General features: G+C 39.0%; 1 protein-coding gene across 1 annotated transcript in view; it reads right to left on the reverse strand.

Moving 5' to 3' along the window:
• Positions 1–13,890, reverse strand: part of ADAMTS3 (ADAM metallopeptidase with thrombospondin type 1 motif 3) — a 298,704-nt gene that overhangs the window by 80,259 nt on the left and 204,555 nt on the right. The window contains exon 5 of the mRNA XM_020988493.2: positions 5,444–5,643. Coding sequence (XP_020844152.1) covers positions 5,444–5,643 — 200 coding nt within the window. The remainder of the gene's footprint in view (positions 1–5,443; positions 5,644–13,890) is intronic.

The following is a 13,890-nucleotide window of genomic DNA, read 5'->3' on the forward strand; positions in this document are numbered from 1 at the left end:
TAGAGCCATGTGCATATCACTGCACTAGATGTTGGGGCAATACAAAGAAAGGGCCCCTTCCCTCATGGAACTTAGCAAGAAGGAGACAGCCACATGTAAATACAGTGTCCTATAAGAGATCTGTAATAATGATCGAGAGAATATAATCAAACGAAAGGATAAAACAGATATCAGGTACTATATGAGGTCAGAAGAAGCAGTGATAATTTCTCACTGAGTAATCCATAAGGGAGGCTTTTTGGAGAAAGTGCCATTTGATGTGAACTTTGAAGAGCATTTAAAAAAAATTTAAAGTCTGAAATAAATTAGACAATAAAAATTATTTGTTAATGATATCTGATCTTTTCACAATCACTCAAAGAGTCCAAACTTTCCAAGACGAGGAGATGTTCAATAAAAGAACCTAGCCAAGCTTAACATATATTGCATGCTCAAACAATGATTTTTGATTTATTGATTTCTGGCTGGCAACAGAGAAAACCCAGAAGCAGAATGAATGAAAAAGGAAAGTGACCTCGCATTTAAATAATTTCCACAGAAACTCATCAGGGAGAGTAAGACATCCATTCACGAGGGCATGGGAATGCGTGTTAACATACCAGCTAATTTCCACACTGAGCAAGAACAATTAGAAAATTAATTATTAGAGTGCTGTTTAAACTTTTGCTGTCAAGACGAACCATCGGTTTCAGGTACAAAAGCTTTCATTATCCTATAAGTAAATGAAAATGTGTTTGAATTTCCTCAAGTCTATTTAGTTTCAAAGGAAAGGCTTTGCTAATTTTTTTTTCTCAGCACTAACAACTGTAATCAAATCATAATATTTGGCTTCCCCTTACAAATCCCTATCCTTCCAAACAGATGGTTCAATACAGCGATGATTCACCAAACCATGAATTTGTTTATTGTTTTTCCATGGTGTAGATACTATCTAAAGTTTGGACGTTAGCTTTATCTGGCCTCGGCGTTTGAAATATTGTTATTCCTACCCTGGGCCCAGAAGAAAACAACAGGGATTTGAAGAGCGCAAGTCAAGAAACGGGTGCTGAAGAATCTCTTCTCTTTGGGAGTGAGGTCTTTGACTGTAGCTATTTCTCACTGCCCAGTATGGCCCAAGCCCCATGAAGGAGAATGGTGGTGAGCGTCTTTTTTCTCAGTGGGCACTAGAATGCTTGGGAGGACAGAGCCTTGACCAATCCAACAGGTAGGAGGAGTGGAGAAGATGCTGGTTCTTTCTCCTCTCTTCCTTTGAGGTTCAAACACTTCCTCTTCTAGACCTACTATTCACTACAAGGCTGGGAGCTAGGAGGAAGGTGGAGAATGATGGGTAACACACCAAGTGCTCCCTGTAGCTTTAAGGACATCCTAGATGCCATTGTTCGTAATTGTGGCAGCTGACACCAGCACTGTGGTACAGATCCCAGATGGAATCCAATGTTAGAGGTGATCAGGGATTTTTTAAAAAAAATTTTTCTTTGCAGTGGTATTTTTATTGCAGTGTCTGACACATAGTAAGTGCTTAATAAATACTAGTTGACTAGCAGCTGTTATAACACCAGAGTATTTGATGAGAAAATATGGGCATCATTCACCTCTCTCCGTCTACCCTACTCAATCCTTTCTTTTGTCCTGGCTCACAATCTATCTTAGGTGAGTCCTTGACAAACACCTCCACCGTTGCAAGAGGACGCTTCATGAGATGGATGTACTCAACACAGCACAATGGAAAAGCTTGACAACTTGTTAAGTTTTGACTAATAAACCATTTAGTAATGATAGCTGGTGCAGCAGATAGAGCACTGGGCCTGGAGTCAGAAAGATTCATCTTCCTGAGTTCATTTCTAGACTGTATGACCCTGGGAAAATCACTTGATCCCATTTGCCTCAGTTCCTAATCTATAAAATGGGGGCATACTGGAAAACCACTCCAGTAGCTTTGCCAAAAAAACTTCATGGATAAAAAGTCCATGGGACATGTAGACTTGGACACAACTGAATAACAACAAGTCCTGCAGAAGTACTTTCCTGCTCTCCATGACATCTGGCACAACACTGACCCCGTGGATATGTAAGACACACAGTCTGTTGGGGCCAAATGAATTGAATTCGTTAAGGATAGCTATGGGCTTTCTTACTATCTCCTTAACTCACCTTGGGCATCAGCACCCTATGAGTCATTTTTATTCCATCATTTCCAGTCCAAAGGTCATTCTTCTTATCAGAGAAAAGAGAAGCCAAATCAGAATTGAGCAGTTCTGCTTTGTCTCCAGGATTGCGTTGGCCACGTGTGTCCTCTACATGTGCACTAAACTATTACTGTTTGACAGGTCCGTGTTCATTCCTTCCCCTTCCCCATCCTGGATTCTGAGTGTATTTGTGGGAAAGTCTTACAATGTCATTTAAGTAAATGCCTTTTGCTAAGGAGTTGACCCTACTGTATGATTGTTAAGGGAAAGCACACCAGTGGGGGCTTGTGAGCTAAGTAAATACAAAGTATAAACAAGGAAAATATAAAGAAATTATAGGGGCAGCTAGGCGGTGCAGTGGATAAAGCTCTGGCCTTAGAAAGTCAGGAGGACCTGAGTTCAAATCCGGCCTCAGACACTTGACACTTACTAGCTGTGTGACCCTGGGCAAGTCATTTAACCCTGATTGCCTCAGTAAAAAGCAAAAAAAAAAAAAATAAATTATGGAGGGGGGGCACTATTACTTAAGGGTATTATGGGCTAGTCTATCACTTAGGCTTGGGGTTTAAAATGTAATGAAGCACTCATAGAGTACAAAAGGTAATAAAAATAACTAATAAATAAAATACTAATTACTAATTACTAATAAATAAAAGTATACTTTTACTAATAAATTACTAATAAATAAAAAGTATACAACTATTAAAGTTCAGGAGTTATAAAACCCAACTTTTTTCTACCTCCACAGTTGCCATGGCAACTAGTTAAGTTAGGTCAAGAATTCAGATATAACCCGAATAGCTGTTAAACTCAGATATAACCTCTGCATAATCTCCCCTCTAGGCCAAATCTCTTTATACTTTAGGCAGCAAAAAGGGCAAATGGCCCTGTGCTTTTGATAGGGCAGCACAATCTATATACAATAACCAAGCTATAAAGAAATGAGTGAGGCTGCCAAAGAAAAGAAATGGAAAGTAAAAGGGGTACATGGGAAAGGATGATGAAGAAGCTCTCATTGTAGTAGAGACCTGGATGTGATCTAACCTGGAGAAGACACATTTGCATAGCCAACTGGTGTTTCTCTTTAATGATGGTCCCCAATATCTCACTTATTGCCTGTGCAAAAAAAGGTACAATTCCTACCACAGGGGGGATTAGGAAAGATTTCATGTAGGAGGTGATAATAAAGCTGAGCTTTGAAGAAAGCTAGGGATATATGTTCCAGGTAGGGAGAACAGCCTGGCCAAAAGCATGGAGATGAGAGATGGACAAGAAACAGCAAATAGGATGATCTGGCTAGAAACTTAGAAAATAAGAAGGGAAGTGACATAGAATAAGCTTAGAGAAGCAAGCCAGAGCCAGCTCGTAAAGGCCTTTAAGTGATAATGGAAGAGTTTGTATTTTAATTTAGAGGCAATAGAAGGGCACCAGAGCTTTTTAAAGTAGGGAAATGACCTAATCAGACTTGGTTTTTAAGCATTTCATTTTGGACATTTGGAGGTGGCATTTGAGAGGGGAGAGTCTTGAGGTAAGCAAATCAATAGGTGGCTATTACAATAGCCCATGTGTGGTCTGGTGGGATGGTAGCCATGTCAGTAAAGAGAAGGGAAAGACACAAGAGATGTGAAGATACAATCAACAAGCCTTAGCAACTGATTAGATATGGCCCCATGGGCTTAGGAACAAGAGTCATTGGATCATATATTTAGAGCTTGAAGAAACCTTAGAGGATATTGGGTCTAGTCATCTTATTATTCAGAAAAGGAAACTGAGGCCCAGAGAGTTGAGACTTACCAAGGGTCACATAGCTGATATATGTCCAAAGCAGGTTTCAAAAAAGGTCTTCCCAATTCTAATCCCAGCACTTTACATTCTGTATGACTTATAGATGATTTTGAGACTGTTAACTTGGGAAGATTGAAAGGGCAGAAAGAGTAAAATTGGGAAGAGGAGTGGAAGAAGCCAGTGAGCTATGTTCTGAACATGATGAGTTGGAGATATATGAGAAGTCTAGTTTGAAATATCACCCCCCTCCAAAAAAAAAAAAAGGCGATATGGGACTAGAGCTAAGAGGAGACATGGGCTAGATATAGAGATATGGGAGTCATCTGTATAGAAAGGATAAGTGAATCCATAGGATAACCAAGAGGATATATAGAGAGAATATAATGGCCCCAAGACACAGCCCTAGAGTATACCCAGTTGGGAGGTGATATATGGATAAGAAGCCAAAAAGGAGCCATGTAAGTTGAAGAACCAATAGAGATCAATGCAACCATGACCCAGAGAGAAAAGGGTATCTGTCTGGAACAGGGGTCCCTAACCTTTTTTTCTGTCTTAGATCTCCTTTAGTGTCTGGTGAAGTCTATGGACCCCTCTTCAAAATAATGTTAAGAGAATAAAATAAAATAAAAAGATTACAATGAAAGACAAAAGTCAATAAAAATCAAGATAAGTTTTTCTCATCCAAGTTCATAGACCCCCCGAAATCTATTCATGGTCCCTTTAAGGACCCCAAGCAATGAACCCCTCATCTAGGAATAGAGAATGCTTAGCTTCAAAAGCTTCAGGAAGGAGGAGGGCTGAGAAAAAAAAAGCCATTGGATTTAGCAATTAATCACTGGAAACTGGTTCAAATCCTGACTGACTTACCAGCTCTATGATCCTAAGCATAACCTAAGGTTAGCCTCTCTAAGCCTCAGTTTCCTTATCTGTAAAATGGGGGTAGTAAGAGCACCCACCTTCCAGGATTATTTTGAGGATCAAATGAGAAAACTTATGCAAAGAACTTTTCAAACCTTAAAGCACGTTATAAATGTGAACTCTTGTTATCGCTGTGCAAATATTTTACTTTTTTATCACCTTGGTAAGCAAATATTGGGGTAGGAAAAAAATGATTTATCATGTAAGCTAGCATTCATGGCAGATAGACAAAAATTGAGGAGGTCAAGTCTCTTCACCAGGATGAAAGAAAAATCCCATTTCCTGCCCTGATTCAAGATACCTCCTTTCGAATTCAGGCATTGCTTTCCATGCCATTGAAGAAATGTCATCTCCTGTCTTCAAACCTTCACTGCTGGGAAACCTATTAAAAACTCTCTTGCATCTTCTCATTTCATTTTGCTATGTCAGGCTTCAAGTAGTCAGATTTCAATAAAAGGCAAGAATTCACACAGAGTTGGTAACAAGGGTGGCAAAGACAATGAGAGGACAAGGCTCAACATCCAGAATGAGCTGGAAAAGGAAAGGATACTCACGATGTTCATGAGGGTCAGGAGGTAGTTTTGGACGTGTTCTTTGCCGTGGAAGCGGACTACAGAATCATCCACGCCTAAGAGCACTTCAATGTTGTGATCATCATCTCCCGCATGCCTTCGCCGCCTCATCGTCTCATTCAGCTGTTGTTCAAGGTGATCATAACTGGTACTGAGGTCATCAAAGCCCTCCCACTCAGGGCCTATGGAAAAATTCAAAAAAAAAATCAAGCATTTGAATTTACCCATAATGGCTTCTAATGTTTTCTTTCAAAAAACACCTTTTTTAAAATTCTACCTTTTTACAAGTTCCTAAAGCTTCATTTACAAATACCCCAATATATGTTGAAAATATCTACTTTAAGGGTAATAAGAAAATATAGATGAATGGTAATGGTTTGAAAAATTAATCAAATATTAATCTCGCTCAGTAATACTTAGCAGCAATCCAGCAATACTATAGTTCATATCAATATTTATATGTCTATAATGTCTACCATCTAAACTGAAATATTTCTTCCAAAGAATCATCTGAAAGGAAGGAAGAAGGAGGTCTTCCTTCCTTTCAGATGATTCTTTGGAAGAAAGATTCTGGTATATCAGAGTAATGAAATATGATAATAATAATTATTATTATTATTATCGCACATATGGCGTTTTAAGGTTTACAAAGTTCTTTAAAAATATTATCACCGGCCAAATGTGGTAGTGCACACCTGCTACCAGGAAGGCTGTGGCTGAATCTCTGGAGCTCAGGAATTGTGAGTTGTAGTGGGCTAAGCCAATCGGGTGTATGCACTACGTTTCAGCATTAATGTGGTAAACTCTCAGGAGCAGGTAGCTACCAGGTTCCCTAAGGAGTGTTGAACCAGTCCAGGTCAGAAACTGAATAGGTCAAAACTCCTACGCTGATCAAAGTGGGAAAAGTCACGTAAATTTTCTCTCTTCTTTCCTACCTGGGAGAAATAAGGAGGCCAGATAGATAGATACTGGTTCTTTCTCCTTATGTTGCATCTATCTACTTATAAATTTAATAACAATAATGAATTATATATTATTACACAACATAATTTGTATGTTAATATAATATTTATTTTAAATATATTTTATATAAATATATCATTTAATATTTGGTAGATTTAGATAAATAAAAAATTAAATGTATAGTTTTAACTTTTAATTGGGGAAATCCTGTAACATTCTATCTAGCACAGTGTTAGATGCATGGCAGGCCTTTTAATAAGAGGCTTATTGATTGATTGATTGCAGTTAGTATCAAAACATAAGCTGTACTCATTCTTATATAAAATATTTTAATATGGAAATATAATTATAAACTGTCTTGACTTACAAAAGATGCCAAATATAAAAATCCATTCTGACTCATGCCTTAAAGGAGCCACATTTAATACTCGACTCTGTAAGTCACTGTCTAGAGACACTAATAAATGGGCATTTTCCCTTCCACCTTTGGGGTTTTATTAATGTTGAGGAAAATTTGTTTTTAAAAATTATCTCTTGGCCAAAATGAATGTAGACCCAGTCCCAACCAACTCCACAGGATTTAAAATGGCAGACTTTCAAACCCCACTCAACCATTCCCCAGCTCTGAAAATTATATGGAAACGCCCACTCCAAATATAGTTATGAGACCTGAATATGACCACTCAGATTTAAAAGCTGCATTATAATTTATCTTGACCTGAACCCACCTGTTAGCTTATTAGACAGGAATTCTCACTTCATTGTGGAATCACAGTGGTTCAACAATACACAACTGACTCCTACCTCCAGCCACATCAAACAGCAAGAAATTACGCATACAAACACTTTTACATTTGACCCTCAGATCTTTTCAGGCTTCAGAATGTGGCACATGGTTGTACCTCGCATACGAGTGGGAAATTCATACATGAGATTCCAGTCCTAAAAATAGCTCTGCCTGGAAGATCTGTCATCTATGACATCCAAAGGAAACACACTGGAAATGTCATCATAGGATTGTGCCTGCATGAATGGAATCGGGGAAAGAAGGACTTCAGAAAGATGCCACTTTCTGTTCTCTATATACCTTTGGTTTGGGTTAGCCTTTCTATCTCTTTTTAAATAAGGAAGGATTCTGATTGGGAAGACAGGAGAATCCCTTTTATGTGAATGAGACAGCTGAGGAAATGAGACGGAAAATTTTTCTTCCAAATGTTGCCTTTTCTCCACCAAGACTCCCCAAGTACATATTTTCCTCATACCATACAATTTTCCTTTTATATGACTCCTAATGTGAAATGTCAAACATTTTGGACAAAAATGGCATTCGAGTTTCCAGCCCTTTGCCCATATTGACATTGCTATTTATAGCAGGCAACCTTGACACATCATGAAATAATTTTAGCCATAATTGGCTCCTTTCGGTACAATCTACTCGTTTTACTGTAGTTTGCTGGCCTTAGAGTCGGAACAGAGTTTAATGATAATCTGGTCCAACCAACTCATTTTAATGAGGAGAAAACAGACCTAGAAATAGGAAAAGACTTGTCAAAGTAACACGGACCCAATGAAGCAAAGACGGGAGTTGCAAGGAATCCTCAGATTCCAAATGAGTCTTCTTTCTACCAGCTAAGCAACCAGGTAGCACTGTGGGTAGAACACTCAACCTGCAGTCAAGAAGGCCTAAGTGAAAATCTTGCCTCAGAAACTTATTAGCTATATGACCCTCATCAAGTCACTTAACTCCTTCCAGCCTCAGTTTCCTCATCTATAAAATACAGATATTACAGATAGCACCTACTCTCAAAGAGTTATTGTGAGGATCAAATGAGATCTTATAGATAAAGACTTTTGCAAACAATAAAAGGCTACATGTATTCTAGCTCTTCATTTTTCTACCTCTCTACTGCCTCTCTGTAGGGGAAGATGAGGCCCCAGTACCTGCTCATTGTGAGAGCTTCTCATGTCTCAAAATATAGACTGCCTTTTGACAAATTAAACAAATCAAAATCAATTTATATCTCTGTTCTAAAGAGATCTAAAAAACACTCAATGGAGACCTTCTTTGATAACAAACTGAGAGTCAACACACTCACCACCATGACCTGGTACAGGTTTGAGAAATATTAGCACCTTTAATCTTACTCTTAAAGTTGCTATTAAACCAGCAAGTCTACTCTGAACACAAATGCACACATAATACATCTCATATAATTTTGGCTTATTTATAAAGTAGAGAAGTAAACTTCTTTATTTATCAGCTCACACGCTTCCTGATCTTGGGAACATTGCAGTTAAAATGCATCAATAGTTATAGGGGAGCTAAATAAGGGAATTGTCAATGATAACAGTAAGTTTTGCTATTCAGACCAGTTCTGCACAAAAAAGTTGAGCCAGATGTCATCGGGGAACTTGGAGCGGTGCCATGGGGATAGACGAGAGTGAGAATTATGGTAAATGGGATCTGGGACCAATGGGATCTTGGCTCTGGCCTACATTGTCACTGCAGGGGATAGAGCCACACCCTGGTAAACCACTGTCCAGGGAAACAGGGGCAGGACAGGGCCTGTTTATCTGTAAGCTCAGCAGAAGAATGGAGATGCAGTTGAAGCCAGTTCCCATTTGAGAATTGTGTAAGGAAAGGGGCAAAGATGAGGCTGAGGCCAGCAACCACATTGGGCTATCTATCAGCAGAGAGAGACAGAAGCCACAGGCTTCAAACAGAGTGACAAGCCTGGTCCCAGACACCCACCCAGAATTGTAGTATGGAAGTAGCAACCAGACCACCAAGGGAATAACACCAAATAAGGCCTGACCCTACTCCAATCCTTCAGCCTGCCTCAGGAGCTTTCAAATCAATTCAATTTAGTAACCATTTATGAAGTACCTGGTCCATAGTAAGTGCTTAAGAAATGCTTGTTGGCTTAAAGTATTTGAGGCCTACAGAAATTAATTGATTCTCCTGAGGTCAGACAGATAGACAGTATCTGAGGTTGCAACTGGAACCAAGTTCTCTGACTTTAGAGATGCTATGCCATGTTGCAGAAGACCAGGACTGAAAAAAATGGGTGTTTGGTCCAATCAGTTCCATCTTTTAGCAATTTAAGAGGTAAAATATAGTTACATTCTTTGAATTGGATACTTTTTTCTAGAAAATGTTGGTGATCCTACATTAATTTTTACATGATTAAAGTAGCTTATTAAAAAGATGTGGTAACTATATTGCCACAGATGGTCTATAGTGAAGAACACTGAGAATCAACTATTCTTCTAAGGTATAAAATACTCTTGCAGAAATCTGATGAATTCTTTACCAACTGGGAAATTCCATCATAACAGTTCAAAGAAAACCATTCTGGCCAACTTATGAGGTCAATTCTGAAGTTGTGCTTAAATAACTGTTTCAATTTTTTTGAAAAACCTATTACCATTGAATGAATACTACTTTCCATAATTTCTCTTCCCTCACAGTCCCGGTTCTGAGATAAATGTGTTTGCTTCTATTTTCAATGACTACCTTACTGGGATAACATATGAAACTTTTATTTGAAAAACTACATTATTTTGCACGTGAAAAAATGTTTTCACACATTTTGGGCTTGATGTTTTTATAGTAAGAGTTTGTTCATTCTAAGTTCAGCCTTCAGAAAACTGTCCTCTACCATTTCTGTTCTTCTTTGTCATCTGTGACTTCATTGCCAAACCCCAACCCACCACCCACTGCCCATCCCCTCACTTGGCTCCATACACAGAATCTTCTATTATTTTTTGTGCTATGGTTCCCTTTTTGATCACTTTCCCTATGATCATTTCATAATTGTGTCTGGATCATTTTTTTCCCTGCTTCCATCCACACCTGCTTTTATTTTCCTTTCTATTTTTGTTCTTGAGCTAGAGCCCTATTCAGATGTCATGTTACTTACACTTTTAACTTTAAAAACTGTATGAAACTGTTCCCAGATCAATGATTTCACTTGTACATTGTCCATTTCTGCTAAAGTCCTTATGTTCAGCTGGGTCACTGCTTCTGGGTGTCTCCTCTTCTGCTCTGGCCCAACAAGCAATAAAATGTTACTTAAATTCAATATTAAATGCGTGCGAAAAATTCTGTTAAAGGTTTTAAGTGATTTTTTAAAAAAACCTTAGATATTTCAGCTGTCAATGTCCACTATTTATTCCTTAAAATTTCTAACGAGAGATGCCTTTGTTCAACCATCTACTTGGTATTAATATCTTTGAACATAACTTTGAAATGTATGTTCTCCAAAGGGAATATGTCCCACTGTACTCGGCCTTTATCAGGACTTATCTGCAGGACGGCATTCAATTCTAGCTTAAGAAGGACCCATGGTCAAATGGATCAGAGAATTCAAGAAGAACTCTCTGGAGATAAAGAAGGTCCAGAGGAGAGCAAGAAAAACGGTAAAAGGGCCTGGGGTCCATATCATATGAAGACTGGGTGAAGAAGAGAATACTCAGGGACATGATAGCTGTGTTCATGTTTATAAAGGGCTGACCTGTGGAAGAAGGATTACATTTATTCTATTTGTCTCCAGAAGGAAGAATTAGGGAAAATGGGCATAAATTACAAAGGGGGAAATGTAGATTTTATGTCAAGAAGAAAATTGCCAACAGACCAGTACAGAAATCGATTGGGCTTCTTTGATAAATAGTGAGTTCCCCCACCTTAAATATATTCAAGCAGAGGTTGCATAGCATAACAACCACTTGTTGGTTATATTTTAGTGGAGATTCCTTCCCGCTATCGGATGGTCTAGGTCAGGGCTTGGCAAAACAACTATGGCCCAGTGGCCAAATCTGAATGCTGCCTGTTTTTGTATGCCCTGCTAGCTGAGAATAGTTTCTACATTAAAAACATTCTTAGCTCTTGTGCCATACAAAACCAGGCATTGCGCCAGATATGCCCGATAGGCTGTGAACTTTCCTGATACCTGCTCTAGATGGCTGTTGATTTCCCTTCTAACTCTCAAATTCTATGATTCTGTAATTCATGAATGGAGCAGAAGAGAAACTAACATTAGCAATATAGATATGGGTGCCACCTGCATAGAGACAACTAAACCTACAGAAGCTGAGGAGAGCACTATGAGAGTTGAGAAGGAAAAGGAGAAGTTGGCCCAGGACTGTTTGGGGACACACCCACAGTTTACAGCCATGAAATAGATAATGATCCAGTAAATGAGACTGGGTAGGAATGGTTAGGTAGATGGAGAACTGAGAGAGAGGAGTATCATATACACCCAGAGAGGAAAGGATAGTTAGAAAGAGATGATGTTCGACAGTGGTAAATGAAGTGAAGAAAAAAATGAGGATGAAGATTAAAAAAGACCATCGGTGTAAGCAACTAAGAGATCACTGGTAATGTTGGAGGGAGGATGCTTATAAGGGGACGAAGAATGTGGGAGAAGAGAAGTGGAAATGAGTGTAGACAGCTTTTCATAAAATTTCATGAGAAGGGAAGGAATGATTTAGGAGGACAGCTTCAGGATAACTAGGATCTATTAGAAGGGGTGTGTGTGTGTGTGTGTGTGTGTGTGTGTGTCTATGTGCCTATGTGTTAAAAACAGAGGAGTGGACATTCCTGAAACAGAGAAGAGCACATAGGTAGGGAGAGACTGAATTTTAGAAAGAGAATGGCATTGAGAGGTCACCTGCTGGTGAAAACAGGAGGAGATCAAAGGTACTGAAGAGAGCTTGGTCTTGGCAAGGAGGGTCACCTCATAATCAAAGGAAAAAAGTACGGGATGATAATAAAGGTTTGAGAAAACGATAAAGGGAAAAGCAGCAGCTCATAGTGAATGACTTCAATTTTCCCAATAAAATAAGAGGTGAGGTTTTCAGCTGAGATGTCTGGGAAGGAGCTGTGGAGATTTAAAGAGAAGAGGAGAAGCTTTTATGGGAAATGGGATAAGGAATCAGTAGAGAAGGTTTAAAAGGATTTACCGTCTACAATGAGGGTCTGATTGAACTAAAATAAAGTTTGTAGTGAATTCAGTTGGCTCAGTTGTTTGATTTCATTTAGCAGCATATGAGTAGTTTCAGAAGAGGCAGACTGTAGAAGTGATCCAGGGTTCTGGTTTGGCAAGGGCAGAGCAGCAGTAGAATAAGGGAGGAAGAGGTTTGAACTTAAGGGACAGAATGAATCAGAATTGGTTAACAGTGGAGTTGAAGCTCTCATAGACTTAGCTCTTCTCAGCAATACAGTTACCTAAGACAATGACTCAAGATGGAAAATGCTATCCAGATCCAGAGAAAGAACTCTGGAGTCTGAATGCAGATCGAAGCATACTATTTGCTCTTTTTTTCTTTCTCGTGGTATTCCCCTTTTGTTCTGATTCTTCTTTCACAACATGACTAATATGGAAATATGTTTAATATGATTGTACACGTACAATTGAAGTCCTGATGATGATAAACAGGTTTAGGAAGATTCAGACATAGGGAGAAATGGAATGATAGAAGGTTATGGTCACATAGGTAGGTATTGGCAGATTATGACCTGGCCAGTTTGCTGACTACTGAGATAGAGGAATACCAGAGTGTTTGATCAGGAATACTTGTGAATAGTGTTTAGGTCCAGTGTGTGAACATACTTGCATGGTTCAGGTCACACAGAGCTGATGTGTCTCGTATAAGGTCCTGGGCCAATATTGCAGTCCACAATATAATCAGATTAAAATGTAATTGGGAAATGTTTAACAAAATAAATAAAAACACAATAAAATATGGATAATGTTAATTTGTTTTTAAAGTTAATATGTGGCCTTTCAGTCATGCCCATCTCTCCATGATCCCTTTCTGGGTTTTCTTGGCAAAGACACTAGAGTGGTTTGCCATTTCCTTCTCCAGTGGATTAAGGCAAACAGAGATTAAGTGACTTGCCCAGGGTCACACAACTAGTAAGTATCTGAGGCCAGATTTGAACTCAGGTCTTTCTGATTCCAGGCCCAGTGCTCTATTCACTGAGCCACAGAGTTGCCTCTGCTGTTGTTCATTCATTCAGGGACCCTTACGTATGGTTTAGTTCCTGGCTCTATTTGAATTTTATACCAATGGCATAGAGGATTTGGAAATTAGGGTGCTGGAGCGTGCATCAACATGTATGTTGAAATCCACTAGGATAAGGTCAAGAGTTTGGAAGGATGGAAAAGAGAGATCGATTTTGAGCTCCTTTGAGGAAGGGAGGATGACCCAGAGGCAGGAACTACTCTAATCTGTACAGGGTAACAACTGTAATGCAGTGAACTCTGACAGAGGAAAGGTTCGGAGTGATGGTGGCAGAAAGAGAATTTGGAAGTGGTAATATAGAGTAAAGAGTATTCTGATTCCCCTTCTAAGAACATGAAGGGAATAAGAGAGAAGGTGCATCCAAGGACAGACTGCACAGCCATGGATGTAACGTCATCTGGGAGAAGCCAACTCTCTGTGAGTGAAAGCAGCAGGAA

The sequence above is a fragment of the Phascolarctos cinereus genome, unplaced genomic scaffold, assembly GCF_003287225.1.
Source record: "Phascolarctos cinereus isolate Bilbo 61053 unplaced genomic scaffold, phaCin_HiC Scaffold_9;HRSCAF=440, whole genome shotgun sequence".
In the NCBI taxonomy this organism is placed as follows: domain Eukaryota; kingdom Metazoa; phylum Chordata; class Mammalia; order Diprotodontia; family Phascolarctidae; genus Phascolarctos; species Phascolarctos cinereus.